Source organism: Gekko japonicus, unplaced genomic scaffold (genome assembly GCF_001447785.1).
Source record: "Gekko japonicus isolate JY-2015 unplaced genomic scaffold, Gekko_japonicus_V1.1 scaffold437, whole genome shotgun sequence".
In the NCBI taxonomy this organism is placed as follows: domain Eukaryota; kingdom Metazoa; phylum Chordata; class Lepidosauria; order Squamata; family Gekkonidae; genus Gekko; species Gekko japonicus.
The window spans coordinates 392027-407941 of record NW_015160223.1 but is presented as its reverse complement, the minus strand read 5'-3'; the positions used below and the strand labels follow the sequence as shown (position 1 = coordinate 407941).

General features: G+C 41.5%; 1 protein-coding gene across 1 annotated transcript in view; it reads left to right on the top strand.

Moving 5' to 3' along the window:
• The window catches only part of MAGI3 (membrane associated guanylate kinase, WW and PDZ domain containing 3), a 237437-nt gene that overhangs the window by 197565 nt on the left and 23957 nt on the right, over positions 1–15915 (top strand). Inside the window, exons 15-17 of the mRNA XM_015411482.1 lie at positions 637–825; positions 11010–11195; positions 14801–14903. Of these exons, the coding sequence (XP_015266968.1) occupies positions 637–825; positions 11010–11195; positions 14801–14903 (478 nt within the window). The remainder of the gene's footprint in view (positions 1–636; positions 826–11009; positions 11196–14800; positions 14904–15915) is intronic.

The following is a 15915-nucleotide window of genomic DNA, read 5'->3' as shown; positions in this document are numbered from 1 at the left end:
AGACAGACTCGGATTGCTGTAATAAACTGATATCTGATGAAAATCATTCTATTACTGTGGCTAAATTTTGGGTGGCATGCTGTTGCATTTGAAAGGTACAGCTTAATTTGTAAAATTGCAAATCTCTCCTTTTTTGTGTGTCTTTTAGTGAATCTGTTATATGTATTTTATATTTCTATACTGTATATTTTATATCTTATTTTGGTGCCCCTTGCTGAAGTGTTTGGATTGTTTGGATTGGCTGGATGCCGTAATAAAATTAAGAAAAAGAACAATTTTTATTATTTTTCAAATGAAACTGGACCAAAAGAGTAAATTTGGAAGGGGGTTCATTGAAGAATACTACTTTCAAGTTTCTTTCTCTTGTTTTAATTATATTTTTATACCCCACTTTACTCCCCAAAGGGGACCCACAGCAACTTACAATAGTGTTCTCCCCTTTGGGAGAACTTTTGCTTTTGTTCTGAAATGTAAATGGCCTGTTTCATTCTGCTGAAGTCATTCTCTTGTTCGGGTATTTGCCAGTACCTCTTCAACCCCTTGGTTCCAACCAGTTAAGTTTAATTTTGTTAATACATCTTCACATTGAGCAGTATTTTCCTGATTTTTCTGTACACATTTCTATGAAATTTTTAGTAGATAAACAATCAGAAGAAGAGTCTTCATCCCAAGTTCCCATCTCCTCCCAGAATGGCTCTCCCAGGCCAAATCGAGCAGAACTAGCCAGACAGTTCCCAGAGGCCTATGATGTTGTACTGCAACGGAAAGAGAATGAAGGATTTGGCTTTGTAATCCTTACTTCAAAAAACAAGCCACCACCTGGTGGTAAGTAATAAATAAAGATTGTCTGCCTTGCTTATCCAGGTGGGTTGCTTGATTTCAGTGTCTCTTTACAGTCATTACCAAAATAATTTAAGGCTGTACTTTCTAGTTAGTTTTCTGCCATAGGTTTACAGTTATTCTTTACCTGACAATTTACATGCTTCTCTTCTCCTATTTTATTCTTTTATAGTGCCTTCAGGCTCAAGTGTGGAAGACTACTTCTTTCTTCAAATAATATACTTTTTAATAGTTTGTATCAGTGCTGTCAGTTAACAGTACTATCATAACACATAAGAGCAGCCATGCTAGATCAGACCAGTGGGCCATCTAGCACCCTGTTTTACCATATGCTCCCAGAAGGCTTACAAGCAGGGCATGTAGACGAAAGCCTCTGTATGTTGTTGCTTGCCAGTCAGTACTGGATTTATGCAGAAGTTTAGAAAGTAAGAGGTTTATGCCGTTAAGTAAGACATTTATGCAAAAGCTACAGTTTAGGGCCTCAGATGGGGGGGTGTAGACTCAATACAGAAAATTACTTAATTACCATTTTTTGGTAATGCTAAGGGGTCTCTTGAACTTGACATAGTTTTGGGGGCCAAAAATCCTAACTATAAATACACGTTGATGGGGTCCGAACTAGCAGAGACTAACCAAGAGAGAGATCTTGGAGTCATAGTAGATGACTCACTGAAAATGTTGAGACAGTGTGCGACTGCAATAAAAAAGGCCAACACTATGCTGGGGGTTATTAGGAAGAGAATTGGAAACAAATCAGCCAGTCTCGTAATGCCCCTGTATAAATCAATGGTGCGACCTCATTTGGAATATTGTGTGCAATTCTGGTCACCACACCTCAAAAAGGATATTATAGCATTAGGAAAAGTGCAGAAAAGAGCCACTAGAATGATAAAAGGGTTGGAACACTTACAAGCATGGATGGCTTCAAGAGGGAATTGGATAAACATATGGAGCAGAGGTCCATCAGTGGCTATTAGCCACAAGGTATAGATAGGAACTCTCGGTCTGGGGCAAGTGATGCACTTTATTCTTGGTGCTGGGGGGGGGGGCAACAGTGGGAGGGCTTCTAGTGTCCTGGCCCCACTGCTGGACCTCCTGATAGCACCTGGTATTTTTGGCCACTGTGTGATAGATAGAGTGTTGGACTGGTTGGGCAATTGGCCTGATCCAACATTGGCCTCTCTTATGTTCTTACGTAGGGTCTCAGCATATTTAATCTAGCCCTTTCCCCAGCATTACTATTCAGAGGCTGCTGCTGCCTCTGAATATGGAAGTTTAGCCATTATGGCTTAAAGCCACTGATAGGCTTTGAAGCCTACTAAACTTGGTGGCATCACTGCATTCTCAGATACAGACACGGTGTATATATAATATAGGCAGAAAATTGCAGCAATGTTTCATTTTAAAAAAATCTTGTTGTTGGGTACTGCCTTTATGAACACATCAGATACCATTTCAGAGGAACTGACCAATTTGGACTCTCTGCACACTACTTATCCATGAAGTGTCTGGATCATTTCTGGGTGTTTGAATGCAAATATTCCCACTGAAAGCAGGCTGTATACATTTTTTGAAACCTAAGATAAATTGAGGCTTGTCCTAACTAAAGGCACCTTTGTTAATATGAAGTGAATATGAAAAGCTGTACCAGCTGACTTGTTCTTGTCATGCTTCTGTTACATTTCCAAGAGCAGGCTGGGCAATTTTTTTTAAAAGTACTTTGGCAACCAAATGCCTAATCTTCAAACCTTGTGTGATGGCCAAGTGCTTTCTCAGTTCCCCACCGTCCTTGTGACATCTTCTTGTAACAGTGATCAAATTGATTTTAGTTATGGCATGGATTGTGAGTGGTCAGTAAGGCAGTGTGAAAAATAACTGTGCTGGATTGTGTGCTGCTGTTACAGAGGAAGCCTGGGGAGGTAATTTCTTCTACCTCCCCCCTTCTCCTGGAGTGATTCACACGGACACCTTCTTTTCACAACACAAAATATAAGTTTATTGTCTCCTCTTTAGAAGGGCTTAGTAGTTTTGATGGATAAGACAAGGAATGTAATGAGTTATTAGTTATTTCAGCAAGGGAGAGCAGAACTCTGTTTTTAAACGGTAACAGTTTCACACACCTACAGCTTTAATGAACTGACAGGGTAGTTCTGTCAGGGAGAGAGAATGATCTCATTTGTAAAACCTCTTTAAACCCAAGAATCTCAGCCTATTGAAATAGGGTTAACGTCTCTTGGGATATTTTCCTCAATCCCTCACAAGTCCCTAACCTACTATTTCTCTAATAGAATAGATACCTGCTCTATTCCTGCCTCTTTTTCGACACCTGAGCCCTAGGTACCTATACTATAGATGTCTGAGTTCTTATCTTCACCAGGCGAAGCCTAACTGATCTCCTGGTAGTTTTTTCTTGTTCCTCTGTTGCTTCCCCAAGTCCTATCTGAGGTGATGACAGACTTCCCCTCCACTTAACTGCTTTCCCCACATCGTCTCATTGGCTGATGCGGCTTAGTATCTGCCTACCCCCCCCCCCGGGATTTGCTTGGATGCCTGGAGAGTAGGGGTGTGCATTCAGCTATAGCCGAACTGAATAGATACCCGAAAAATAACAATATAGCGGAACCTGAAAAAGCCAATATTATCCGGCTTTTTTTGGGGGGGGGGTGCTATACCAAAAAAAGGACCTGAGCTGCCATTCAGCTGTTGAGTTTAAATGCCTCAGTCCCCCTCCTGATTTTCTCCAGATATTATCCAGCTTTTTGGGGGGGTTCTTTTTGCTATAGCGAAAAAAAGGACTCAAACCTAACAGCCTGAGTAAGGTCAACTCTGGCAAGTACTTGGATGGGAGACCTCCCTGGAATACCAGCAGTCGAGAGGTGGGGGCTGGTGTTATTCAGCCACCTCTCTGAATATCCTTCAGGCCCCCAGTAGGGGTCAGTCACCAGAGGTCGCCATGACTTCCAGGTGCACACATACACACATGCACATATGAAAAATACAAAGAAAAAGGAATAGTAGGCTTGTCTGAGCTTTTAATAGGGCCTTGCTGACGTACAAGTTATGTAGTCTTCTGGATTCCTAGTGATTATAGATTCCATCCTCCCCCCTGCCTTTTTGTAAATCCTGCCATTTTCTCAGTCACTGTTAGAATAATCTAAGTGGGGACCCAAGAATAATACAAGTAGGGACCCACAAGAAACTTATGGGGCAGTTATCCCATTTCCCCCAACTTTACTTCCTTTCCTACTCTCTCACACTCTCCCTCCTACCACCTCTTTTCTTATTCTTTCTTTCCTCCATACCTGTCACTTCCTCTCTCTTTCTACCCCCCATCACTCTCTGTTTCTGCCCATATCGCTCTCCTGGCCTCCTGCCTGCTCCCTCCCCCCTGCACAGCAGCAGCAGTGGTAGCAGCAGCTCTTCAGATCCTAATCTGAAGCTCTAACTAGGGATGGGCATGAACTGAATTACGAACCTGAATTCATCATGAACCAGGCCTGGTTCATGGTTCACAGGCCTCAGTTTGTGCCCATCCCTATAGAAACCTCCCAGGACCGTCAGTGTGTTTTTGGATATTTGTGGGATTTGTGGTGGGAAGCGAGGGGCAGGAATGAGAGGGATTGCTGAAATGGCTTGCATCTACTTCAGCCATTTCAGCCATCCCTCTCATCCCCTTCCCCACTTCCAAGTGGTCCCTTTAAATCACTTTTGCAAGCTGATGCTGTGTGGTTGTGGAGGCTGCTTGCAAAACCCACTTAAAGGGAATGTTCCTTTTAAATGGGTTTTGGAAGATCTCCCCTCCCCCTCCATTCTGCTGGCCTTGGGAAGTCACTGGCAGCAGAAAGGAGGGAGGAAAGATCCACGAACCTCACAAACCCGAACCGGTTTGTGAAGCAGGGGAGGTTCATTGTGGTTCATGGGAACTCACAAAACATGAATCGGGATGAACCTCCATTTTCCCAGTTCATGCACATCCATAGCTCTAACCACTGCACCACATTGGCATTCATAGGGTGGCTGCTATTGAACAGTAGCAAGCAGCCAGGCCTCGTTGAGTCATGCAAGTCAGGTGGTATCAAGTCAACCAGAGGGTGCCACCAGGCCTGTGGTTGCCAACCTCCAGGTGGGACCTGGAAATCCCCCCCCCTCAAGTTACAATTAAACTCCAGGCAACAGAGATCTGTCCCCCTGGAGAAAATGGCTGTTTTAGAGGGTGGACTCTATGGCATTATACCTGGCTGAAGCCTCTCCCCTCTCCAAACCCAGCCCTCCTCAGCTTCCACCACAGAATCTCCAGAAATTTTCCAGCCTGGAGCTGGCAGGCCTGCCCCCAAGGATTCCTTCCTCAGAGGCCAGAAAATAGGCTTGGAAAAGGGCCCTGCTCTTTCCCCCTGCCTTTTACTGACAGAACCAAGCTTGGAATAGTATGGTTGCCTAGCAACAGCCACTGAGGGGATCTGTTTTTTTAAAGTTAAAGGCACTCCTTTTATCATTATTTTTTTTAAATTCCCCAATGTGTTGTTTTAGGGGTTTTTTAGATTTCACATTTTTCTGCAAACCTGGGTCCATTTTCACGTTTGTAGAAATATCTGTCTTCCCCATTCACAACTCCAGTCACCAGATTTAAGTATCCAAAGATTTGGCGACTTGGCTGTTAGAATATAAGATTGGATGCTGCACTGTACGGATGTCTTTTGATGTCTCTGTCAATGATTTAGGACTTTCCTTTTCATAGCCAGCTCTTCCCAAACCCATTGCTACTTGCAATACAGAAAAACTGCAGAATATTAATAGCTATTTGATTATTGGTTTTGCTTGTCTAAGACCATGCTTTTAAACGACATTAAAAAAAACATTTTTTAGAGTACCTTGTGACATTGCACCTTGAAGGAGTGAACAAATGAGCTTTTGCTAAAGTACTAGGTCAGTACTCAGATTTTTCCTTCTTTTTTAATAAAGACAGTTGCTATAGAAACCATTGGAACTGGAGCTGTCGCCCTCTGATGCTGTGGAGTTGATTATGTGCCCTATGTTAGAAATAACAAGAAACCACTCTGCTAGTTGATTTTTATGCTGCTGCCTAGTCAGAGTTTAGACACTACCTGAGAGGAAATTATTGTTGATAACTAACCCAAATTCTCTGTGTAATCCTGTTGGCGTATAACACAAAGCATTCTTATCTGGAAAAAGAAGGAATTCCGTTTGGCACTTTAACTGAAAATAGGTAGCTTTTGTAAAACAATTGTTGTTTAGTCGCGAAGTCGAGTCCAAATTGAATACGCACTTCATCTTAATATGAATTATAATAGCAGTTCTCAGTTTTTTGAATAACTTTCAAACCATTGTTATCTCAGTACAGTTTGCTTCATGGGAATTCCTTTTTAAAATAAACATTGCACTGGCTGGATATTAAATTAAAGGTCTATATTAGAAGCTGTGATTTTATACTCTCCAGTGCTTTCATATTCACAGACAATTCGGGGTTTATAGTCACAAAATGAAATAAGATTAAAATGGAGAAGAAATAGAAAAGCATACGTTTGTCTTCAAATGGACTGAAATGCTAGAAGTCCTATCTGCCACCACCATTATGGCAGCTTCATTAATTACAAGTCAGAATGGTAAATTAATCTCAGGTTTCTTGTGCATTTCAAAAGCTGCTAGAGATTCACTGTTATAGGTTTGGAATGCCAACTGATAATTTTCTTAGGTACATAGTTCAGCATACCTCTACCCCATCTGTTCTCTTCCTGGGATAAATTATTTAGTATAGAACAGCAATAGCTAGACTAGAAGCAGTTCAAGCTTTCAGCTAGCATGTGAGCTCTGGGGTGATTCTGGGTGACTTTTTGGTAGTGAGGTTTGTCACTGGGGTGCTAACAACGTTTGTGGAAAAGTAGCTGGCACAGAGAGAATTGGTCAGTACTCATTATCTTGAGAAGGGGGCCACTGCAAAATACTTCTGTGTCTGCAGTAGTCTGTAAGCACATAATCAGAAAGAATATGAGCAGCTGCAAGGATTCAGGCAGAATTAAATGTGTCTCTGCTTAAACCTTCAGGGTTTTGGAGAAACAGAATGGCAGAAACAAAAGCAGATGGACTTTAAATTTAATAATATTCACCCAAGAATAAAAGATGCTAGTTAGGAAAAAAAAGCCCTCTTTCTCCAATACCCACCCCAGGTTGGAATCAGCCTTTGCAAATGTGTTGAAGTAGAACTTCCTTGCCTCCTTGTTTCACGCTCTGTCCTCCCACCAACAACTACTGTAAAGCTACTTTCAGAACAGTATGCCATGCAGTATGGGAACTGCAGTAAGGAGAAATCTGACCAGGTCTTCCCAGGCCAAACCCTTGTGTAAGTGAAGCAACCTCTGTGACTGGAGCCAAATGTCATGCAGATGTGAGAGGTAGTGCTTTGCTGGATTTCCTCTTCTTCTTGCAGCTCTCCATGCCATGTAGCATACTGTTCTCAAACATCCCCTGACTGGCAGCAGGGGCTTTACGGGGTTGGGGCCATAGCTCAGGAACACAGCATTTACTTTGTATGCAGAAGTTCCCAAATTCAGTCTCTAAATACCTTTAAAGGATCAAGTAGTAGGTCATACAAAAGACCCTGGAGAGCTGCTGCTAGTCAGAGTAAATAATACTGACCTTTATAGACCAGTGGTCTAACTCAGTATAAGGCTTCATGAGCAAGGGGCTGCTTTGGGAAGGGGGGAGAGGGAAAGGACGATTTCTGTAAACTCCATTCACAGGAGCTGGATAACTGGATAACACAGGAAGATGACTAACTGCTGTTCTACTGCTTTTCATGTTCTTTTCAAATCAGTTGTTTGGCAAATTGAGATTTGTTTTTTTTTATATACATAGAACAACTATCCACGTACCTCAATTCGTTTCTAAAATTCTCATGCACCTTGATCCAGTGGCTGGTCACCAAAGCCATTTTGGGCTTGGGAGGACACTTGAACCCTTCTTGCCTTGTACTAGTGGCCTGACTCTGAATTGGTCCCTAATAATTAATTTAGAAAAATTCTGGGAGTTGCAGAAGTACCCATGCCTGATTATCTCCCTGTATTCCTCTAACCTATTTGTAAGTCCTTAAGATTTTGAATTTGTAGGCAGGATTTATGTCATTTTTGTTTGCTTTAATTTATGTAAAGCACTTGGTTTGGTGGTTTAAAGTACGATGTAAATATTTTTAGGAATGTCAGAGATATACTTAAGTCATTGCTGGTAATGATTTTGGTGAGGTGTATGAATGAATAGGTTCAGAGAAGCTTTACTGATGTCACTACTGTGTAAATTAAAAAGAAAATTTGAAAGGGCTGTGAATATCTGCGTATTTGTGTCAGTGGTGATACTAGAATCTGGGCTGCAGCCAATCTGCCTTCCTTGGTGGCACTTCAAAGAACCAAATGAAAATCAGAATTTTCCCCATAACTGGCAGAATCTTCTAGAACCATTTCACTGTGCCCTTGTATCTAAATGTGTTTTAGTGTTTATGAACTAGTAGTATCTTCAGGAATGTATAGGAGGAATAAGAACAATTCATTTTAAGTTTAGAAGCCTTTATGTACACATAATTAAACCTTTCTTACATAAGTAGGAACTTCCTCCCTCTCCCCTTTAAAAACACCCTGCTGTGCTCAGTCATAGTAGCTAATGAGGCATTTTCAGGATCACTTAAGCATGAGGATAATAATGTCTAAAACCCATTGATGGGTGGTGGGTTTTTTTAAAATTTGTTTAATCACACATTTTCTTTTTCTAAAAAACAAGTTTTTGTTCTTTAATGAAAACGTTCATGTCATCATTTTTAAGTTCCTTTCTAGAAAAGTTCTTAAATTGAGTGAACCAGTGTTTCAGGTGTGCTGGTAAACCCACTGTTCTCACTCTGTATCACAACTCTTCAAGTTGTATTTATTTGTAATTCATTTTGTTAAAAACATTTATATCCTGCTTTTCTATCCTTATACAGATCATCAGGATGGTGATAATTTCAAAACAACATGTAAAAAGTGACACCCAGTCATAGAGCAGCCAACAAACAATCCTGAACAGTAAAAATAAATACCAGTAACTAATATTAGTATTAGACTGGCCTGTTGTGTCTTCTCCTTTAGAGCCAGAAATATTTTTATCATATTTGATAGTTCATTGACAGTGCTCCAAAAATGCTTATCACATGGCTTGTGGGCTGATAATTTGGTTGCTAGAGGAAACTGAGACATGGGGAGATAGAACTTTTAGCAAGGTTAAGAATACTTGGATGAGGTGGTTTGCACTCAGAATTCTAAGGGGGGATGGGCAATCAGATGGTGGAGAAAGAAAGGAAGCTTTGGTGCAAGATTTTCAGTCCCTCTCGGAGTTAGGTGAGGTTCTTATAGTTCAGTGGGTATTCAGGAGTAAATATTAAATTATGAGCCTTTGGGGTACTTAGTCAATTTTCCCTTTATAAACTATTTTATTTATTTATTTAATTTATACCCCGCCCTCCCCACCGAGGCAGGCTCAAGCGGCTTACATAAAATAATACACAAATAACACAGTAATAACCGTTAAGATCCACATAAAATCATCTAAAAACAGTTCAGTTAAAACAATTCAATATCATTAGGTGCTAGTGATGACTGATTAGATACTTAGTGATGGTGTACTGTATGAGTGCAAGCACATGTAACTAAATGTTCTGCTCAATGATCTTCTTAATATGAGCGGCAGCACAGGCTGTAGATGTCAAAGCCAAGGGCCAGGGCTCTATAATTAACAATTGTTGTTGGTAGTGGTGGTGGTGGCTCCTTAGTTAAAGGCCTGGTGGAAGAGCTCCATCTTGCAGGCCCTGCGGAACTGCAAAAGATCCCACAGGGCCCTGGTTTCTTCCAGGAGCTCATTCCACCAGTGCGGAGCCACCACTGAGAAGGCCCTGGTAGTAACCAGCCTGGCATCCTTGGGACCTGGGAGGGCCAATCGATTTTGAGACTCCAACCATAGTGCTCTCTGGGGTATGTATGGGAAAAGGCAGTCCCTAGACTTAAAAATGAAAAACAGAGTTGGATAGCAACATATTGTACCTCTCCACAATCTTTCCTTAATATCTTTCTGGGCTTGAGAGTTTTAGAAATGCTTGCTTGTTTGAGTTACTGATGCTTCAGTGTAGAGTTTCTCAACTTGATCTGCTGCTTGCCTTTGAATACAGTAAATGTGCTAGTCTTTCAAGACCAGCATTAGTGTTCAGAAGCTCTGATAAGGCTGGCTTCCATTTACATCGTTTTTATTTGAAAGATCTTTGTCACACTTTTCTTCAAAATATTATTGTATGTTACTTTGAGCTTATATGGGAAGATAGATTTTTGGCATGTAGCAACCCACTTTTATGGAACAGGCGTGATTCAGAAAGTGCAGCAGCAGTATTCATAGTATGTGAGCATGAATAGTGACTGCCAAGTTGTGTTTGCCCATGTCAAACAAAATAACTTCTTAAAGTAGCCCACAATGAGGAAGGACAAGTATATACATTGTGGGGGGAGTTACTGCAACATGTATTCACTGTGTAAACGTGTGTGCTGCTTATTTTGAAACTTAGGAAACTAACATCTTGAAATATGGGAATAATGGTGCTGACCCACTTACTGGCAGTTATAAAGATTGCCATGGAGATGTATATGAGGTGTTTTGAACATTCAGAGTGTTTATCAATGCTTAATAATGATGGTAATAATTGTGTTTTTAAAATAGTAAGTAGAATTAGACTGTCAATAAAATAAATCATGCCTCAAGATGCATCTTTCTGATATGTGATATCAAATGTATCAGTGCCACCTACTGATGGCCTTCAGCAAATTTCATGGTTGCAAATCTGGTTAAGAATGCAACTGTCGGGTCTCAACATAACTACCTAACAGACATAAATTCACTAATTCCCTTCCCCCTGGGAGATACAGTTAATTTGAGGCACGGCTCATAGTCTCTTACCTGTATTTCTCACATTCCTTTGAATATTTTATTGAGATGAAACCAGATGAAGTATGTAGCACAGATACATCTTCTGAGTAAAAAGGCTCCATAGTCAAGAACTAGATTTGGTTGTGATAGTACATGCTCATATGTAAATTATTGATGAATAAAAGTGTGCGGTGAACACTGACATTACTCTCTTCATTCCCCAGTCATTCCTCATAAGATTGGCCGCGTCATTGAAGGGAGCCCAGCTGATCACTGTGGGAAACTGAAAGTGGGAGACCGAATTTCGGCAGTGAATGGGCAGTCAATTGTGGACCTCTCACATGAAAATATTGTGCAGCTGATAAAAGAAGCAGGGAACACTGTCACACTCACTGTTGTTGCTGAGGAAGGTAATGAGGTGTCAGCAGTGCTTGTACTATTGCACTGGAAAGTTTCTCTAGACTGCATATTTTACATGGCTGTCTTTATAAAGGAAAATGTTTTACATGCTGCATTATGTCTGTATATGTATTACATCAAGTGACATCAGATAGTCTCTCCAGTAACAATTGATGGAATGCCTCTAACCTGTTGCATATAAACTCTGTTAACTGATGGGGGAGAAAGAGCATTTACTGAAAAGGATATTCTGTAAAAGCATATATCATTCTGCTGTTTTTCACACAAACACCACTAAGCTGAGCTCATTATTTGCTCATCACTAGGTTTGGTGCGAGATTTCATGGGCCCCAGGCAGAAGACCTTTCTTAAGGGTACTCACAGGGCCAAACTAGATGGTGCAGGTTTTAACAAGTTGTGTCCATGTTCCCTGGACCCGACTTGCTTTCCCTGCAGCTTCACAGTAGCTGCAGGGAATGTGTGGGGCCTGGTTTAGAGTGGGACCAAAACATGGGGGGAAGAGGGATTCCAACCCTCCCCTCTGCAGCATTTTCCTGAAGTGAAATGGCTGGATGGGGGGGGGGAGATTTCTGAACATGCAGCATTCATGCCCATGCAGCTCCAAAATAGGATAAATCTCCTCACTGCAGCTATTTTGGCTTTGTGAAACAATGTGGGAGGGGGGAGGAAGGAGCCCCTTCCCCACACTTTGGACCCAAGTCAAATTAGACTCCCCCTCCCACATGCAGACATTCAAAACTGTGTTCCCACAGCTGCTGTGTGGCTGCAGAGAATGTGAGCCCAGACCCAACCAATTTAAAAAGATATTGTGTAGTTTGGCCCTTAGTTAAACTGTGTTGAAGAGGTGCTGCTATGCAGAAACTTTCTTGACAGCTACGTCAAGATGACATGAAATCTGAAGGTGGCAAGGAGGGGGTAGAGAAGGGGAAGTATAACTATTTCATAATGTTTCCTGGGTGACTTAGAGGTGGTGATAGAAATTGTTGTCCTTGATTTCCCCAGACTCTTCCCTCTTTCTTCTCCACAAGTTCAATAGAAGCCTCCTAGACAGGGAAAAAATGAAGTGATTGATACTGAAACCATAGGTGAAATCCAATCCACAATACAGTCTGAAGCACTACCACCAATAATGAAAGAGCTCAAAAAAAAAAAAAAGAGCCTAGTAAATGCCTTATTAAGCAACCATCTCCACAGTGTTATGAATTCTATGGTCCTGTACTGTGACGATATACAGACTTGCCTGACTTTGTATTCTCGGGACGCAGAAAGCAGAACAGCCCTTTGGGACCAGTGAAGGACTCAGCTCTTAACCTGTCCATGCTGTGTTTTAAAACTCCCACCCCCCCAAAAAAAAATCCCCCTACGGCTTCAGCAGTGATTCTTGTGTATGGGTGTATCACTGTCATGTTCACATTTGGTCTTCATTTGTTCCTTCCAATTTTTATAAGCAGTTAGAAGATCTTGTACAACAAAACAGTCTAATTCTCTGACTCGCAAAATAAACTGTTTGCTGATGTGCTTTTCCAAGGTGCTGCTTGTACATTTAATAAAACTTGCTATGGTATTTTTGCCAGAAAAGTAACTTTCTACAGTTTCGAATAATAATGGAATTAAGGCTACATGCTAGTAAAAAAAAGGATCCTCATCACATTTACCACAAATATTTATCATGTTATCATTGTGATACAGAATGTCAACTATTTAATTTACTTGCAGCAAAGAGGCTTTTATACTTACATAATCCATTATTTTTCAATAAAGGTGCTTACATTTTTTTTTTCAAAATCCTAATTCATTTTCTGCCAAAGGAGGGCACCTCAAAGCTATTGCTCTGAATGTGAGCTTATTGCCAGTAAAATTGAGGCTGTTCTAGTCTACTTTGCCCGTAGGTTAGAATCCTCATCATCTCAGATAAATTGCATCCCCTCTTCCTAAGAAAAGTACCCATTTGCAGAAATAACAGGAGTATACAATTTAATGGTTTCAAGGGTTTTAAAGAAATGTTTCAAATACAAAATACAGACCTGAGAATATACAATTTAATATGTAACCCAACATTAAAACTGACCAGTCAATCAGATATCTGTTGTGGGTGACAGAATGTGAACTAGTATACTTTTCACATGTAGAAAATGGAGTATTAAGGATCTGCAGAAATCCATATTGCTCAAAAATATATCATTAAAATTGTTGTTTGTTCAAACTTAAATTCAGTTCAGCTAGACATATCGTTGCAGTACAAGTGGGCAACAGAACTCCAGATCACAAAACATTTGGTGACCACAGTCAGGTTACTCAGGAAAGAGAATGAATACAAAAGACCACATAGTCAATTTCACATCTGGGAGAACAGACTTATTTCCACTAGCCAACCAATAGCAATGAGAATTGCAGAAATACAAACAGCTCTAGAACCAGAGGTTAACATAATAGCCCATCCATTACTGATTTTACTTTTCCCTAAGGTTGCATGTATGAATATGAACCTCTTAAACGACTGAAAAACCTCCTGTGAAGCCTTTCATCTTTCCCCTTTAGCATTAATAAATGTAAATTTTTAATTTTCTTTTTTCCCCTCCAATAGTCTCTTTAATTCTAAGGGGGGAAAACCCTAAATTATGCTTCATGCTCCAGAAAGCATTCTTTTAATATTTTGCACAAAGCAGAAGCTTGTCGCCCCTAGTCATGCAGTAAGTGAAAATGCATGGAGAAGTGGATGAGTAGAGGAGAGGCAAACGTATACAGACAGATGGCCTTTTCCTTACCTGTGCTTATTAATTAGAATTCTAAATGTAAACTAGGAGAAAGTGTTGACATTTGTCTCCATGGAAGATACTTCTTCCAGTCACGTGTCTTAATAAAGCCAAAGGATCCTGTGTTGAACTCCACAAGGCCTTGAATGACTAGGAAATAGAATTTCATAATCTGTATTGTCTGGAAAGCAGTAATATGTACAGAACAATAGTCTTGCCTTTACCATAATGCTTTGTAAACTTGGATGAATTTACATTCTCTAAAAAAGCTTTAATTCAGCACACATAGGCTCTCCAGGGTGACAAGTCTGCAAGCCTTTTCACTGCAAACATTTTCTTCTTGGTTTATTTACACTCAGAGTCTTGAAAGATTTACTGCTTTGCTTTGAACTTCGCTTTAGCTTAAAATGTGCCCTTAAAGTTTTTTTTGAGGGGGGGTCAGTTAGTCATTGCTGCTTTCTGAGTGGGAGAAGCAACTTTATATTTTAGAGCATATTTGTTTTGTAAATGAAGTTGGACTTCCCATGTGGTCCTGATCAATGTACATCCCGTGCTGGAGGCAGAGGCACTTCCTTCGAGGATTTTGCTAACTGGCAAACTGCTGCGTGGTTCAAAGGTTTTCGGTAGCCTTGCCACAAGAGTTCTTAATATATTGACTAACCAGTATATTAACATGCACTTTAGGAATAGTTATTAACCTGTTCCAGTTAGTGGCTGAGCCATTCCAGGAATGTCAGCAGCTTTGGATGTTTAGAAAGAGCAGTGGGAAATACAACAACTGTTATTTAACTCTGCCTATATGTGCAAGGGTACCCCTTATCTTCATTTTTTTTCTTCATTAGAGCACCGCGGTCCCCCCTCAGGAACAAATTCTGCCAAACAAAGTCCAGCTCTACAGCACCGATCAGTAGGAACAGGACCAGTCACCTCTGTGACCACAGAGAGGTACGAAGGGGTACTGCTTGGCTGTGAATCTGCACCCAGAGCTGGCCGATTCTGTGGGACTTTCTCAACCCCCTAACAGTGCCAGTACCAACGTTCTTTATCCAGTGCTGTCTAGAGGAATATATTTATGCTTTTCTACTGGGTTCTTTGTACAGCATGTATTTTATATGGAGCAGTCTGTACTTATCTTCTTTTGGCATGCAAATATTATTGTTTTCTTGTGGTGAAAGTGAGTAATTGCAAGTTTACAGGAAGCATAGGAGTCCATACCATTTCATAAGAACATAACATAAGAGAAGCCAATGCTGGATCAGGCCAATGGCCCATCCAGTCCAACACTCTGTCACACAGTGGCCAAAAATCCCAGGTGCCATCAGGAGGTCCAGCAGTGGGGCCTGGATACTAGAAGCCCTCCCACTGTTGCCCCCCACAAGCACCAAGAATACAGTGCATCACTTGCCACAGCCTGAGAGTTCCTATCTATATCTTGTGGCTAATAACCACTGATGGACTTCTGTTCCATATCTATATATATAATAGCAAAGGCGCCCCCTGCATGCGGATATCTAAATCTGCACATCGGGGGCACCTGGGAGATCGGTGACAGTCCCCAGGTGTGCACAAAAATCTAAAAAAGTTTAAAAAATATTGGAGGGATATTTAAATCCCCCCAAAAGTAAAAGAGCCTTCCCTGCGCATGCGCAGAGACCACTCTGGGAACTCTGCGGCGGGTTGGCGGTTGGAAGTCGCTCAGGTCTCACCGCAGGAGGGGGGGAGGAAATCTGCGGCGGTGGAGGAGACCGCCGGAGCAGAGGGGCAGGAGGAGATCAGCAGCAGTGGGGGGGGGAGAAGATCCGCAAGGCCGATTAGGCCTCGCTGCCAGAGCCGGGGGTGGTGGAGGAGACCGGGGGAGGGGTGGTGGAGGAGACTGACAAGGCACGAGTCGCTGCTAGCCGCTGGGGCCTTGCTGCTGGAGCTGGGGGTGGTGGAGGAGACCTGGGGAGGGGTGGTG